The following is a 12,692-nucleotide window of genomic DNA, read 5'->3' as shown; positions in this document are numbered from 1 at the left end:
AATTCGTGGAAAACATTTTACTAATTTGACAATAAAGCATGATGTTCTAGTTACATTTCAAAATAGAAATTACCTTTCAATTAAAGAACACATTTCAAAATAAACAATTGTATTGTATAAAATGAACTATTGCTTTGACAGATGTAAAAGTGATAGGCCTATACAGTCAGTTTTTAAAAAGATTACAGAGTCCCTCCCTTAGTGGTATCAAACCATAACTAATCATTTCTTCACAAATTATGGAACAAAAATAAATCCCTATTATCCTAAACAATCATTTGGAGAAAAAAAATAATTTTTAAGCAAAGGCCCTATGTTGAAATAGCTTTTCATTCAGTGGCTGTGAACACTGCATAGAATAAATCCCTATAGGAAGTCATTTGGCCCCAGTTTCACTGGCAGAGGTAGAGAGTGAGAGGTTATTAGCCTATTTCTGGTCACCCATAGGCTCGTAATGTGTTTTATGCCGGTATAGACAGTAGTGCTGAAAGATGAACACCACATCGAAGAATATGGATAACAAACCAAGTCCAGCCTTTGTGGGGTCGCCAAAGATGAGCTTCCATTCATCTAGGAAACAATAGAAACATTCTATGAAACCCTGACATGAACCATTAAATAATTCAGCATGTGATGTAGTAAGGCAGAATGTGTGACTGATGGAACTAATCTGAAAAACAACATCAAAATGTATCACTATTTCAATGTACTATTATAACATGTTTAATACCATTATTTAAACCATTTTATTTTTCCCTTTCTTTATGGTTTTGTTGTTATTCTTTATGTTGATGACTTTTTATCTTATGATTTGTCTGCTCTTCTCCCAGCCACAGGGAAAGAGATGGTGAATTGGTGGGCGGGCTTGTGCGTGGGTGGGCATGAACAGGAAATTCTTCTACATAATTGTGCCACTGTCTCTTATGTTAATGTAAAGGAATAATTGTAAAAAAAATATATAATAATAATTTTAAAAAATTAAGTTAAGAAAAACCCATGGAAGCTATATAAACAATGAATGACTGCAATTGAAGACATTTTCAATTGTTGGGACTGTCCTTTGACTGTGGTTTTCACTTTGACTAATTATATTTTACTGAAGTGTCTGCACATTGGTGATCTATGGTAGGCGTGAGCAGCCTTACTGTTGTTATACGACTGAAGGATCATCTGAATGAGACTGAAGCTGCCTCCTGTGAAGTCCAGCAACACATTGCCAATGCTCCACCCTTCCGTGCTTTGTCTTTGGTAGTTCATGTAGGCCTGAGGACACACACAGACAGTGTATTGATGATAGACAATGTAGTGGTGATCATGAAAAGCAACAATATCTACTGTAACAAATGATAATTGTGTATAAGGTAAAACCATTCAATATGCAGTCAAATATTGTGAAATCCATACCTGTGGGATGTATTTGACGAGGGTGACTCCTAACTTAATGTAGGAGAAATAATAGAGATATTCCAGCCAGGTGATCTTATTGGCCACAGCAACAAAGAGGGTGACAAGGGCAAATGTCCACCCAATCACCAGAAGGCCAATAGCGATCTTGGACAACTTCTGCCCTCCTCTCTTTACCACAGACACACAGGAACACAGTCATTACTTTCAACAAGTGTTTACCTGTCAATGTTCATTTGAGGCCTTGACAACAATGCTTTCCTTTCAAAGGATCAGACATACAGTATCTTTCTGACAACAATCAAAACATAAGCTGATCATTATTTGTCCAGCCAACATCTGTCTCCGGCCTATAACCAAAGAGGGACATCTAGGAAGTCATTTCACTAGTCTTCTGTTACTCACCTCGTAGATGGCACACTGACAGATATACACAACTGTCAGCACAACTGCATGAAGACTAAAAAACACATCATTGGCATCCACTGGGTTCACACCGTTTGGATTTTTCTTCACAAACTCTTCCTAAAAAAAATATTTTAAATATAACAACTATATGGAGTAAAAACCAAGTCAATAGGTCCATAGAAGACCAAAATATTTGAACAAATCCCTATTGGTGTCAATGCATGAATGACACAGAAATCAGAGTTGTGCGTGTAGATCTCAAATTAGGATTCGTTCTAATTTGTTACACTGTTAGTGAGGGCATGCAGAGCTCTTACCTTCATGTACGGAACCCAGAAGAGGCCTACATTGAAGACACTGTACGCAATGAAGCCTGTCAAGTTGAGTGCCAGGAAATCAAAGTTCAACCCCACCACACTGTCAAATAGACAAAGTCAGAAATCAAATCCAGATGCCCTTTAACTCTAAATCATTTAAGGCTGAGATTAAATTGTTTTAAAAAAATATGACAGTTTGAGGCACTACCTTTTTCTTCTCCAGTTCTCATATACTTGAGGGTAGAATGAGATAGACCATGCAAGGAAGTAAATCCAACCAATTAATTGGTTAATGATATCGATGATGTTGCTTCTAATGACCAAGAAACGGATTCTGGTCTTAAAGCTGGAAAACATAAAGAGACTTAGTATATTGTGTTGGTTTAAAATCTGTCTGAAATGTGACGTGGGAAATTCTCATAGAGTTGAAATTCACTAAAAGACAGAAACTGAGAACAACTCACCTTGCAATGTCATTGTTGTTACTGTATAAATAGGCAGTCACCTGACCCACATGCTCTGCACGAACCTCAAATGTGCCTAATATGGCATTTGCAGGCAATTGTACCTGGAAATCAGAAATACAGCACATATAAATAATATATAAAACAGTTATGCCTACAACAGAGTATTGATGTTTTACACACTGTGGCTACTGTAGTTCATTGAAATATGATAGATTCAGATCTCAGATTGCATTAGTAATCAATTACATGGTGTTTTGGTCATACTTTTCAGTGAGTTTGAGTGGTATAAAAAGCATACCTGCTGAGGCAGTTGAAGTATCGAGGTAACATTTGCAGAGGAGTCAGTGAAGTTAAAAGAAATAAGTGCGGACACATTAAGAGGAGAGCTGCAAAAATAAATAAAAACACTGCATTATAACATTATAACACATCACAACAAATAGACATACATAGAATACTGATACAAACTGGCAATAGATGCCCAGATATAAGAAAGGTTACCTAGGTGTTATGGTGATATTGGCTGAACCTTTGACCTCCAGATTTACAGTGGCTGGAGCAGACAGGGATACACTCCCATCTGTTGAAGGAATATGATATTGCAGTTTTCAGATAGGAATAATCAATTTTGCTAAACAGCCCTAAAACAGTACTTGGGCTTGAGGAGACGATGAATATGACTAGATCTCCTCTGACGACCAGGGTCCTTCAATACTGATGGTGCTTTCAAGACAACTGGGAATTCGTAAAAAAAAAAAAAAAAAGTCCCATTAACAAGTTTTGCAAACGTCATAATGGTACTCACCAAAATATTGAGTTTCGCAGAACTATAGCCATTACTGCCGTTACACAACTATATGGAGTAAAAACCAAGTCAATAGGTCCATAGAAGACCAAAATATTTGAACAAATCCCTATTGGTGTCAATGCATGAATGACACAGAAATCAGAGTTGTGCGTGTAGATCTCAAATTAGGATTCGTTCTAATTTGTTACACTGTTAGTGAGGGCATGCAGAGCTCTTACACAGTATGCACATCCAAAAAAGGTATAAATAAAAATTGTTTTCGACCAAGCGCTAAATACACCTTCAGCACCTCCAATAAATTCAGTCATTACTGCCACTCACAGCCTGGCTGATCCAGCAGCACAGTATCCCGAAAGATTGTTGATTTTATTTAGACCTTTTCCTGATTGCCTAGTGACTTTTACACCTACATACATGTACATATTACCTCGTACCCCTGCATATTGACTCAGTACCGGTACTCTTTTTATAGCCTTGTTATGGTTATTTTATTACTGTTTCCCTTTTGTTATTTGCTCATCTTTTCTTACTTTTTAACCCTGCATTGTTGTTGAAGGGCTCGCAAGTAAGAATTTCACAGTAAAGTTAACAACTGTTGTAAGCTATTCGGCAATCATGAGAATTACAATTTGACTATAACGTTTGCAGAGCTGGTTAATGTGATTTTGAATTGCAAGATCCTGGGCGCCAGAGGAGATTTTGTCCTATTTTTCTTCTTCTCAAGCCAAGATACTGGTTCAGATGGTGCCTTCAAGAAATCTGGGAACTTTGAAAAAAACAAGGTCAAATCATTACGTCATTGATCTCCAGGTTGGAGCTGTAGAAAGAAGCCTCATGCCGTGTTCAAAACAACTAGGAACTCGGGAAAAAAAAACTAGCTCCGACTGGGAAAAATCTATATGAACGGTTATACAAATCAGAATTACAAATCGACTTTCCGACTTGAAGATTACTGACATCATGATTTGACCTTGAGTTAAGTTGTTTTACAGCGCTTACGTCTTGTCGGAACTAGGAAACTCGGAAATGTCCAACTTGCTAACTGGTTGTAGTTATACACCTGCAGCGTTCAACTACATTTCCGAGTTTCCTAGTTCTGATCAACATGCGAACGCAGCATGAGTTCCCGAGTTGGATGACTGATTTTTCCCGATTTCCCAGTTATTTTGAACGCGGCAAGATTACCACATATTAAAATCAGAGCTTGTTGGTTGAACAAGGGCAAACTCACCACATGTAATGACCGTACAGAGTGTTATGACCAAGACTGAAAGAAAGTTATTATCTGCCATCTTCAGGGCACGGGCCTTGCTGAACTCTAAACGTACAAAAGAGGAACAGATGAGGAGCACTGCTGACCAAATTATCTGCATTAGCTAGGTAACATATGCTGCCATATAAAGTCAGACTTACAACAGCAATGTGCCATATTCATTTGCGGTAAATCAGCTTGCTACATTGCTGCGTCTTAACAATAGTTAGTTCAACTAACTAATCATGAAATCAACAGATTAACGTTATACGCTACCGCAGCTGAGTGGTGCTTTGTTTTCCTCTGCTTCCGTTAGCTGGCATAGGTCATATGACTTGGCTCATCTGACTTGTATGACGCGCTGTCTTGGGCTCGTTCAAGACTTTCAATGTTGTGGGATGTTTCTTTAAAAAAATATATAAAAAATGGAATCTTTATTTAAGTAGGCAAGTCAGTTAATAAGAACACATTCTTCTTTGCAATGATGGCCTACACCGGCCAAATCTGGACGACGCTGAGCCAATTGTGCTCCGCCTTTTGGGATTCCCAATCACGGCCGGTTGTGATATAGACTTTTTGACTTGTGCCGAGTTCACATTATAGTTGGAACTAGGCCATTGGAAAATGTGCAACTCTCTGAATTGTTGAACACGGCGTTTGTAGCCTATAACTACAACCAGTTAGTAAATCGGACATTTAAGAGATTCCTAGTTCCAACTAGCACATTGACTTGGAGCCTCGTGACTCTACTTTGACTTATGACTTGAAAATATCTGGCCAGGTTTTGTCACTCATTTTGTGACACAGTTGATGTACTAGTCGAAACTAGGAAACGTCCGACTTGCTAACTGATTGTAGTTATACACGTGCCGCGTTCAAATGCAGACCAGGGCCTTTGATTGGACCAGCAAACTGTAAATCAACACAGGTCAGGTTAGTTTGCGAACAGATTGCTGATTTGCTTCAGAGCAGGCACCCAGAATGAACCCGTTTGCACGGGCATTTGATTTCCATAGGGTGGGGCACGTTTTGGTCACGGGACCTCTTATTTGGTTATATGTGTAAAATAAAACATATAAGTGTTGAATGAATTGTATTCGTGGAGTGCATTTGTTATAACTATAAAACAGAAAGCATTGGTCATGAAACCCGGTATAATATTATTTTTATAACGACAACATTTAAATAAATACCCAACCAAGACGCACGGTCAGCAAAATGCATGGTCAAATGACGAAAACATCAGTAGCCTAAACATCATTACAAGAGCCAAGTGTGCTTGATAATAGTGCATTTTTTTGTTTCATTAAGACAGTAGTAAACATATTTCCCCCGTTTTTTCCCACCGACGAGCCATTAGATCGAGTTAGGGAGGAAACTGACGCCTTTGCAGCTTGAATGGATGATGTTTTATTTACGAGACGGTCCACTAGGGACACTAGTAAATTACCAGCTGAATACGTTAATAAAGTCTGACGTAAAACGAGAAACGACGTAAAAGGAGCATTAGCGCCATCTTTCGGCTGGTTGGGCTAATACTAGGCTATGCTATAACCTAGGCCTGAAAAGTAGCCTATACCGGCTTAATTTTCTAAATATATCTTATCCTGCAGTGAAAGAAGAAACAGAATTTATGCTTCTAAAGTACAGTACATCTTACAGGGAATTCTATCAATCGTGACTGTAAGGCTTTTTTTTTCTTGATTGTGACCCCTTTAGTTTTGTCAAGACGATTTAATATTTTTTTGTAAAAGCGTAACAAGATCACGTTACGTTTTATCTCAACATTTTCAACATAATTTCTTTGGCAGTTTTTTACATAACATTTGGTTTCACAATAAACAGAAACTCATACGCCTCCAGTTACTGCCAGTTTGAGATTGGGTAAAAGAATAATACACCGTGTTCCATGCTTTTGCAAACGTTCTTCATAAGACACTGTTGAGTAATATGTCAAATTGCAAGGGCCATTAGGGCATAATGTTTTGGCCAAAGGATGCCAACAACATTATTGGATGACGACATATTTCCTTCCCAGTGTGATGATTGTTTGTTTGATATCTGTCACTACTTTCAAAATATGTAATGTGTTAACTTTTCAATGGATGCAAATGGATCATAGAATCAAATAGTTGAGGATAAGTAGATATAAAGCCTGGGAGAATTAGATCTTACAAATATGGAAGTAAGTCACATTTTCAAATTGATTTGAAGATATTTACACTTGTATTATGTTGACTGATACCATCTGGTCTCAATAACACTTTGCCAAATGGGAGGTACAAGTATTTTCCCAACTGCCTAATTGACTTTGGGGATGCTATACAAATCTGATATGTCACATAGTGGCTAGTATAGCAAGAGTTTTCTTTTTACAAGGAAAATGGTCTCAAAACTAAAAGGGTGCAATCATTTAAATTCAGACTGATGGGACAATTACATTTCAGAACATTATGCAAGTCTGTGCAAGTACCTAGCACATTAATCTTCCTAAGCAATGACCAACACAACAAAAAAACTGCCACCCAAGACATCCTAAATATTATTTTCTTGTCTCAGTCCTTATGTATTGTTAAATCAGAGGAGGTGGGCTCATTGTAATGGCTGGAATATAATTAATGGAATGGTATCAAACACATAACACATATGGAAACCACATGTTTGATTCCATTCCATTTATTCTATTCCAGCAATTAAAATTAGCCCGTCCTCTTATAGCTTCAACAATAATGGATGCTACTTTTAACATAATTGCTTGTGTCAAAACCAGGTATTGAATCTTACATAAACTCACAGGCTGATATTCAATCAATTGCAGACAGTCGGTTTCCAGACAGTGGGTTTGCAGACAGTGGGATTCCAGACAGTGGGTTTCCAGACAGTATGTTTGCAGACAGTAGGTTTCCAGACAGTGGGTTTCCAGACAGTGGGTTTCCAGACATTGGGTTTGCAGACAGTATGTTTGCAGACAGTGGGTTTCCAGACAGTGGGTTTCCAGACAGTGGGTTTGCAGACAGTGGGTTTCCAGACAGTGGGTTTGCAGACAGTGGGTTTCCAGACGGTGTTTTCATTGTTGTTATACAAAATATATTAAGGACTCTGCGTGTGGTCCACATTTTCTAAATTCTAAGGATGTAGTAGATTTTACAGTTAATAAATGACTAAAATAAACTATGTTCCTGTGCACTGATTGCTGGCCTGGCTCCTTGGACCTTAGATCCTTCTCCAATAGCAATGAGGGGCCTCAGGGAAATGGAAGCCCTCCTGAAAAACATAATAACATAAAAAATAAAAATGATGGTTGAGTACAGATATGTTGTAGATGTTATCACAGATGCAGCTATATGCTTATGCTTCTAGCTCCAACAGTGCAGTAATACCTAACAATACAAAACAATAAACACAAATCCCCAAAATAAAAAGACAGACATCAAGAAATATCAGAACGAGCAATGTCAGAATCCGGAATGTAAATATATACACTGAGTGTACAAACATTAGGAACACCTTCCTAATATTTACTGGTCTTTTGCCCTCAAAACAGCCTCAATTTGTCGGGGCATGGACTCTACAAGGTGTCGAAAGCATTCCACAAGGATGCTGGCTAGTAATACTGACTAAGGTTCAGGGCAGGTTACTAGACAGAGGCCGGCTAGTGGTGACTATTAAACATTCTGTTGGCCTGGAGATAGAAGCTGTGTATCAGTCTTATGGTCCCAACTTTGATGCATCTGTACTGTCGTCACCATCTAGATGGTAGTGGGGTGAACAGGCTGTGGCTCGGGTGGCTGAAGTCCTTGATGATCTTCTTGGCCTTCCTGTGAAACTGGGTGCTGTAGATGTCCTGGGAGGGCAGGCAGTGTGCCCCTGGTGAATCATTGCGCTGACCGCACCACCCTCTGGAGAGCCCTACAGTTGCGGACGGTTCAATTACCGTACCAGGCGGTGATACAGCCCGACAGCATGCTCTCAATGGTGCATCTTTAGAAGTTTGTGAGGGTCTTCAACAGTTTGTCACTCATCTTTTCACTGGACTTAAGCCAAGGAAAGCATTGCAGTGGCATTTGATTGTGATGCTCAAATTGTTCAAATTCTACCTCTTCCCAGCAATTGTAAAACATACTGTACTTACTAGTTGTCATGCGAGAGGAGGTGTGGCTGATTAAGATAAGAGGGTTGGTGGAGGGGTGAAGAAGGTATCAAATGGCAGCTACTGTATAAAGCAGTAGGGAACTCAACAAGACAGAGAAGACAGGTCATTTCTGCAAGGAGATTTTGTGTTTTGAGAAGGTTATTTGTGACATGTTCTGCTTTGTTGGTAGGCTTGTGTGTTTATATGCTGACCTATTGCTTGTTTATATGCTTGTCTGATTCTTAATTCATATTTAACTAACTTTTAGCCTATGCTGTAAGCGTTCTGTACTTTTGCATTTCTAAGTGGTAAAATAAACAAGTTGATGCAGCTGTTTTAAGAGACAGAGGTTATGGTTCATCTGATGAATGCATGCTAACTTTTATAAGAACATAGTCAGAGCTTCTGCCAAACCCAACATAGCTGCACAAAACAGCTCCACGCATCCAAGTGTTTGAAATCAAGAGGTCCGGATTTGGGGTCTGGAAAACAAACATACCAGTATTGTAAATGGGGTGGCCCTGTCAGGAAAACATCCCGCTGACAGTGTGGTGGTATTAAAAAGAGAACGTTTCTCAGGCTTTACATCCTGTCCTGTTCTTACAGTGGACCATAGAAGCAGTGACACCATGAAGTTCCAGGCTCTGTTCTTTCTCCTGCTCCTGGCATGCATGTACCTCAGCATGGCTCAAGGTAGGCACCATTAAATCTACTGTATTGTACATTCTATAGACTAATTATTATGACGCTTATGTCCCCTGTAATTGATGTAACAGTCTAAAGCCTATTGTTTGTCCTGATTTGTTCTTGTAATGAAGGTATTGTTGAAAAATCAACTGTACTTATAGCCACTCCACATTCTGTACACTAAGAACTTGTTGCAGATTGAGGAGTAACCTCTCGTAATGGAGAGCATTATTCTGCACAAAGTCAGTTATTTCAATATAATGTTGTTGTTTTTTTACAAGCTTCAACTGGTCCATACTATGTCAAGAAGAGAAAGATCTGTCGGCTCCAAATATTTTTTTTAGCAGAACATTTTACACAGACTGATGTTTGCCTCTGTGATCCACTCCTTTCAAAACATTGTTTCAAATCACCTGGCACTAGATTTCACAACCGTTTCAATAGTTATATACATGGCTTATGCTGCACTTACAGGCAGTTCTCATGTTTGCATTATTAGAAATTGTGAATATGAATAGTCCTGGTGATGTCTTCTCTTGCACACATCTGCAATACATTTACTCAAAAAAATATTCGTAGAAAATTATCACACTGTAATATTTCGCAACTTCAACTGCACGTTTCAAACTATGTGTAACTGAAATGTCAGTCAGTGGAGGCGCCTGAGGAGAGGACAACTCATTCTAATAGCTGGAATGGAGTAAATGTAATGCCATCAAACCATGTGTTTGATGTATTTGATACCATTCCACTCATTCCGCACCAGCCACTACCACGAGCCTGTCCTCCCCAATTAAAGTGCCACCAACCTCCTGTGATGTTAGTACATTATAATTTATTACATTGAAATGTAAGCACAAAAGGAGTATAATAGCAACCATTTCCTTTCCCCCTGATTGTTGTCAGGCTCTTATGGGAACTGCTGTCTGAAGCACGTTGCTGGCCTGAAAAAGAACACCAAGAGGAACGTGATGAGCTACAGGATACAGGAAACAGATGGCGACTGCAACATCAAGGCTGTTGTGTGAGTGTGTTAGAACACCTCCTCACCTTCTGTCCCTAAGTCCTCACTCCCCAAACAACAACAAAGCTACACAGTCAGTCTATCATCAGGACACTGGTAAGGTAGAACAAATCCTCCAGTTGCCAGCAATGGATGCCAAGAAGGCTTTTGACAGAGAAATGTGGTATTTTTCTACATATTTTGATTTCCTTTTTTTCTCCTCGTAGAATGTGAATCTAAAAAGCAATACTGAGTCTGAGTGTCTAACGGAAAGCAAACACTTTTTATCCCACCACGTGTCTCATATCTGTAGGTTCATGCTGAAGAAACGGAAGACTGTTTGTGCCAATCCCAGCCAGAAGTGGGTACAGAATCTGATGACTGTTGTTGATAAGCAGCAAAGCAACTAGGTACAACTCTCACTCTTAACTAATCCTTTTAGAAATGCTTCTGCGTTTGACAAGTTTACAGTATCTAATTATGGCCTTTTTGTATCGATAGCTTCCTGAGAAAAGAGAATGAGGGGATGTAGTTGAGCTGCTGCTTCGTTGGAGAGTCTTTTAACCAGTGTATGCCAATTTCCATATGTCAAGTGAAATGTGTGGGCAAATATATGACACATCATCCTGTAAGTAGAATGTGAGCTTCATCATTATATTACTCATTATATTATAGTTTGGCTTAATGAGTTTATATCACATGCTTTTGGGAGAATACCTGAGGTTCCATTGTTAAGGTGGCAATCCAGTAGCATAGCAAGACAACTATACTGTATTACTGTATTCACTGTTAGCATTAGATGACTAACCATGAATGGTGCCTGCTAGTAATGAGCCACTTGGCAGCTTAGCATTATTGTGTGTGTGCTGTGCTGCCTCTGCCTATACGCAGACTACATGCTGACTGTAGGGCCCCCGACCACTAAACTTTTATATAAAGCTACAATTTCTATTTTGATTTCAATCACTACTATGTCAAAACATTATTTGTATAAGTTCCCATTTGTAATAAAAAATGTATAAAGTACAAAATGTTGATACATCTCAGAAATATCAATGGATATGTCAATAGGGAATACATCAAACTAATTAAGAATATATATTAATAGAAATACATATTTTCATGATGTCCATAATAACCATCTTCCCCACAGTTGTCTTCATATTCATCCTTTTTAAATGTATGATTCCAAGGCCAGCTCATTACACTCTATCTATACATTAACTCTTTATACTGCACACGTTTCATTTGAAAAAAAGCTTTCACTCCTCTCATTGCCTTCATCATTTACCGACACAGAACTTCAGCTCTCTGAAGCTTATCACTTGTAATGCCACATATCTACCTGAAATGTGATACAGTATGATGGGCAGAGAATCAATCACAGGTTATACATGTTCATTCTTGCTACAGTCACCATTTTAAGGCAAGTGTGATGCCCCAGGAGAAATCTCTATGTGTCATCTGTCCCTGCCCTATCTGTCCCTGTCCTATCTGTCCCTGCCCTCAGTGGAGTGTGACAGGGAGGCTCCAATATGCTGCAGAGGACAAGGTTCCCATGACAAGATCTCTGAGACTACACAATGAGACATACATCCAACCTTGTCTAATTGGTTTGCCTCTTTCTTTCCAAGGACACACACAGTATCTCTTTCATCACTACTACTATTCCTCTTATTAATGTTGATTTAACACTATTGCTATACAGCCATTGAACTACTACAATGAAATTACACTCAAAGATGTTCTATCAGGGTTCAAGAGTAATGTATTCAATCAATCTCAGACATCTGAATGGCTGCTTCTGAACTATAAACCACATACCCAACTTCCAGTGAACAAGGCATACAACTGTCAATACAATGCAATATGAACATGGACTGTGATCAATGTTCCAGAACACTGACTCCTTTGTATGTGCCAGGAGCACTGTGAGACTATAAACTTTCTGTAAACTTGTTTTTGGCCCATACCTCATATTTCTCAACAGTCTCACTTGAGAGGAAGAGAATAACAAGTGATTTATCTGAAAGTATGCTGTTGCAATTCCAAAAGGAAACAGGTCAACATTTGAATTTGAGCAGATATTCACTAGTGACTCAGTACATAGAAGTTCGTTTTTTTTTTCAAAGGTGCACGGGGGAATGAAATACTGAGAAAATGATCTATGTGTAAGCAGAGAGAATTAGCTTCTTATTACATTCTTGCTCAAAT

The 12,692-nt window shown here is 38.8% G+C and overlaps 2 protein-coding genes across 5 annotated transcripts; one reads left to right on the top strand and one right to left on the bottom strand.

Annotated features, from left to right (window-relative positions):
• Nucleotides 1-2: 2 nt before the first annotated feature.
• On the bottom strand, nt 3-5,178 carry LOC110503198 (cystinosin). 2 transcript variants are annotated; one of them, XM_021581594.2, is made up of 11 exons: nt 4,818-5,178; nt 4,636-4,722; nt 3,098-3,176; nt 2,895-2,982; nt 2,594-2,697; nt 2,338-2,475; nt 2,130-2,229; nt 1,810-1,929; nt 1,405-1,575; nt 1,146-1,263; nt 3-570 (listed from the first exon to the last, which is right to left on the bottom strand). In XM_021581594.2, exons 2-11 carry the CDS (start codon nt 4,694-4,696, stop codon nt 428-430), a joined length of 1,122 nt encoding a protein of 373 aa, XP_021437269.1. In that variant the 5' UTR covers nt 4,697-4,722; nt 4,818-5,178; the 3' UTR covers nt 3-427. The 2 variants fall into 2 exon arrangements, with proteins under 2 accessions (XP_021437269.1, XP_021437336.1); XM_021581661.2 differs by having other exon boundaries at nt 4,933-5,177.
• A 3,654-nt stretch (nt 5,179-8,832) lies between these two features.
• LOC110502937 (C-C motif chemokine 25) lies at nt 8,833-11,515 on the top strand. Of its 3 annotated transcripts, none has more exons than XM_021581316.2 (5): nt 8,833-8,974; nt 9,395-9,481; nt 10,382-10,499; nt 10,792-10,888; nt 10,980-11,515. In XM_021581316.2, the coding sequence occupies exons 1-4, from the start codon at nt 8,959-8,961 to the stop codon at nt 10,886-10,888; spliced, it is 318 nt and encodes a 105-aa protein (XP_021436991.1). In that variant the 5' UTR covers nt 8,833-8,958; the 3' UTR covers nt 10,980-11,515. The 3 variants fall into 3 exon arrangements, with proteins under 3 accessions (XP_021436991.1, XP_021437103.1, XP_021437058.1); XM_021581428.2 differs by having other exon boundaries at nt 8,858-8,911; XM_021581383.2 differs by having other exon boundaries at nt 8,859-8,946.
• Nucleotides 11,516-12,692: the final 1,177 nt, after the last annotated feature.

Source organism: Oncorhynchus mykiss, chromosome 1, assembly GCF_013265735.2.
Source record: "Oncorhynchus mykiss isolate Arlee chromosome 1, USDA_OmykA_1.1, whole genome shotgun sequence".
Taxonomy (NCBI): Eukaryota; Metazoa; Chordata; class Actinopteri; order Salmoniformes; family Salmonidae; genus Oncorhynchus; species Oncorhynchus mykiss.
The sequence above is the reverse complement of the archived record's forward strand: the minus strand, read 5'-3'. Positions and strand labels throughout refer to the sequence as shown.

Excerpts from the sequence above, each read along its gene's own strand:
- LOC110502937 (XM_021581316.2), top strand. Across the intron at positions 9,482-10,381 it reads GTACCTCAGCATGGCTCAAG|GCTCTTATGGGAACTGCTGT; the intron begins GTAGGCACCATT and ends GATTGTTGTCAG. Across the intron at positions 10,500-10,791 it reads TGCAACATCAAGGCTGTTGT|GTTCATGCTGAAGAAACGGA; the intron begins GTGAGTGTGTTA and ends TCATATCTGTAG.
- LOC110503198 (XM_021581594.2), bottom strand. The coding sequence starts at position 4,696 with ATGGCAGATAATAACTTTCTTTCAGTCTTGGTCATAACACTCTGTACG. Across the intron at positions 1,576-1,809 it reads GTCAGTGTGCCATCTACGAG|AGAGGAGGGCAGAAGTTGTC; the intron begins GTGAGTAACAGA and ends TCTGTGGTAAAG. Across the intron at positions 1,264-1,404 it reads TCGTCAAATACATCCCACAG|GCCTACATGAACTACCAAAG; the intron begins GTATGGATTTCA and ends GTGTGTCCTCAG.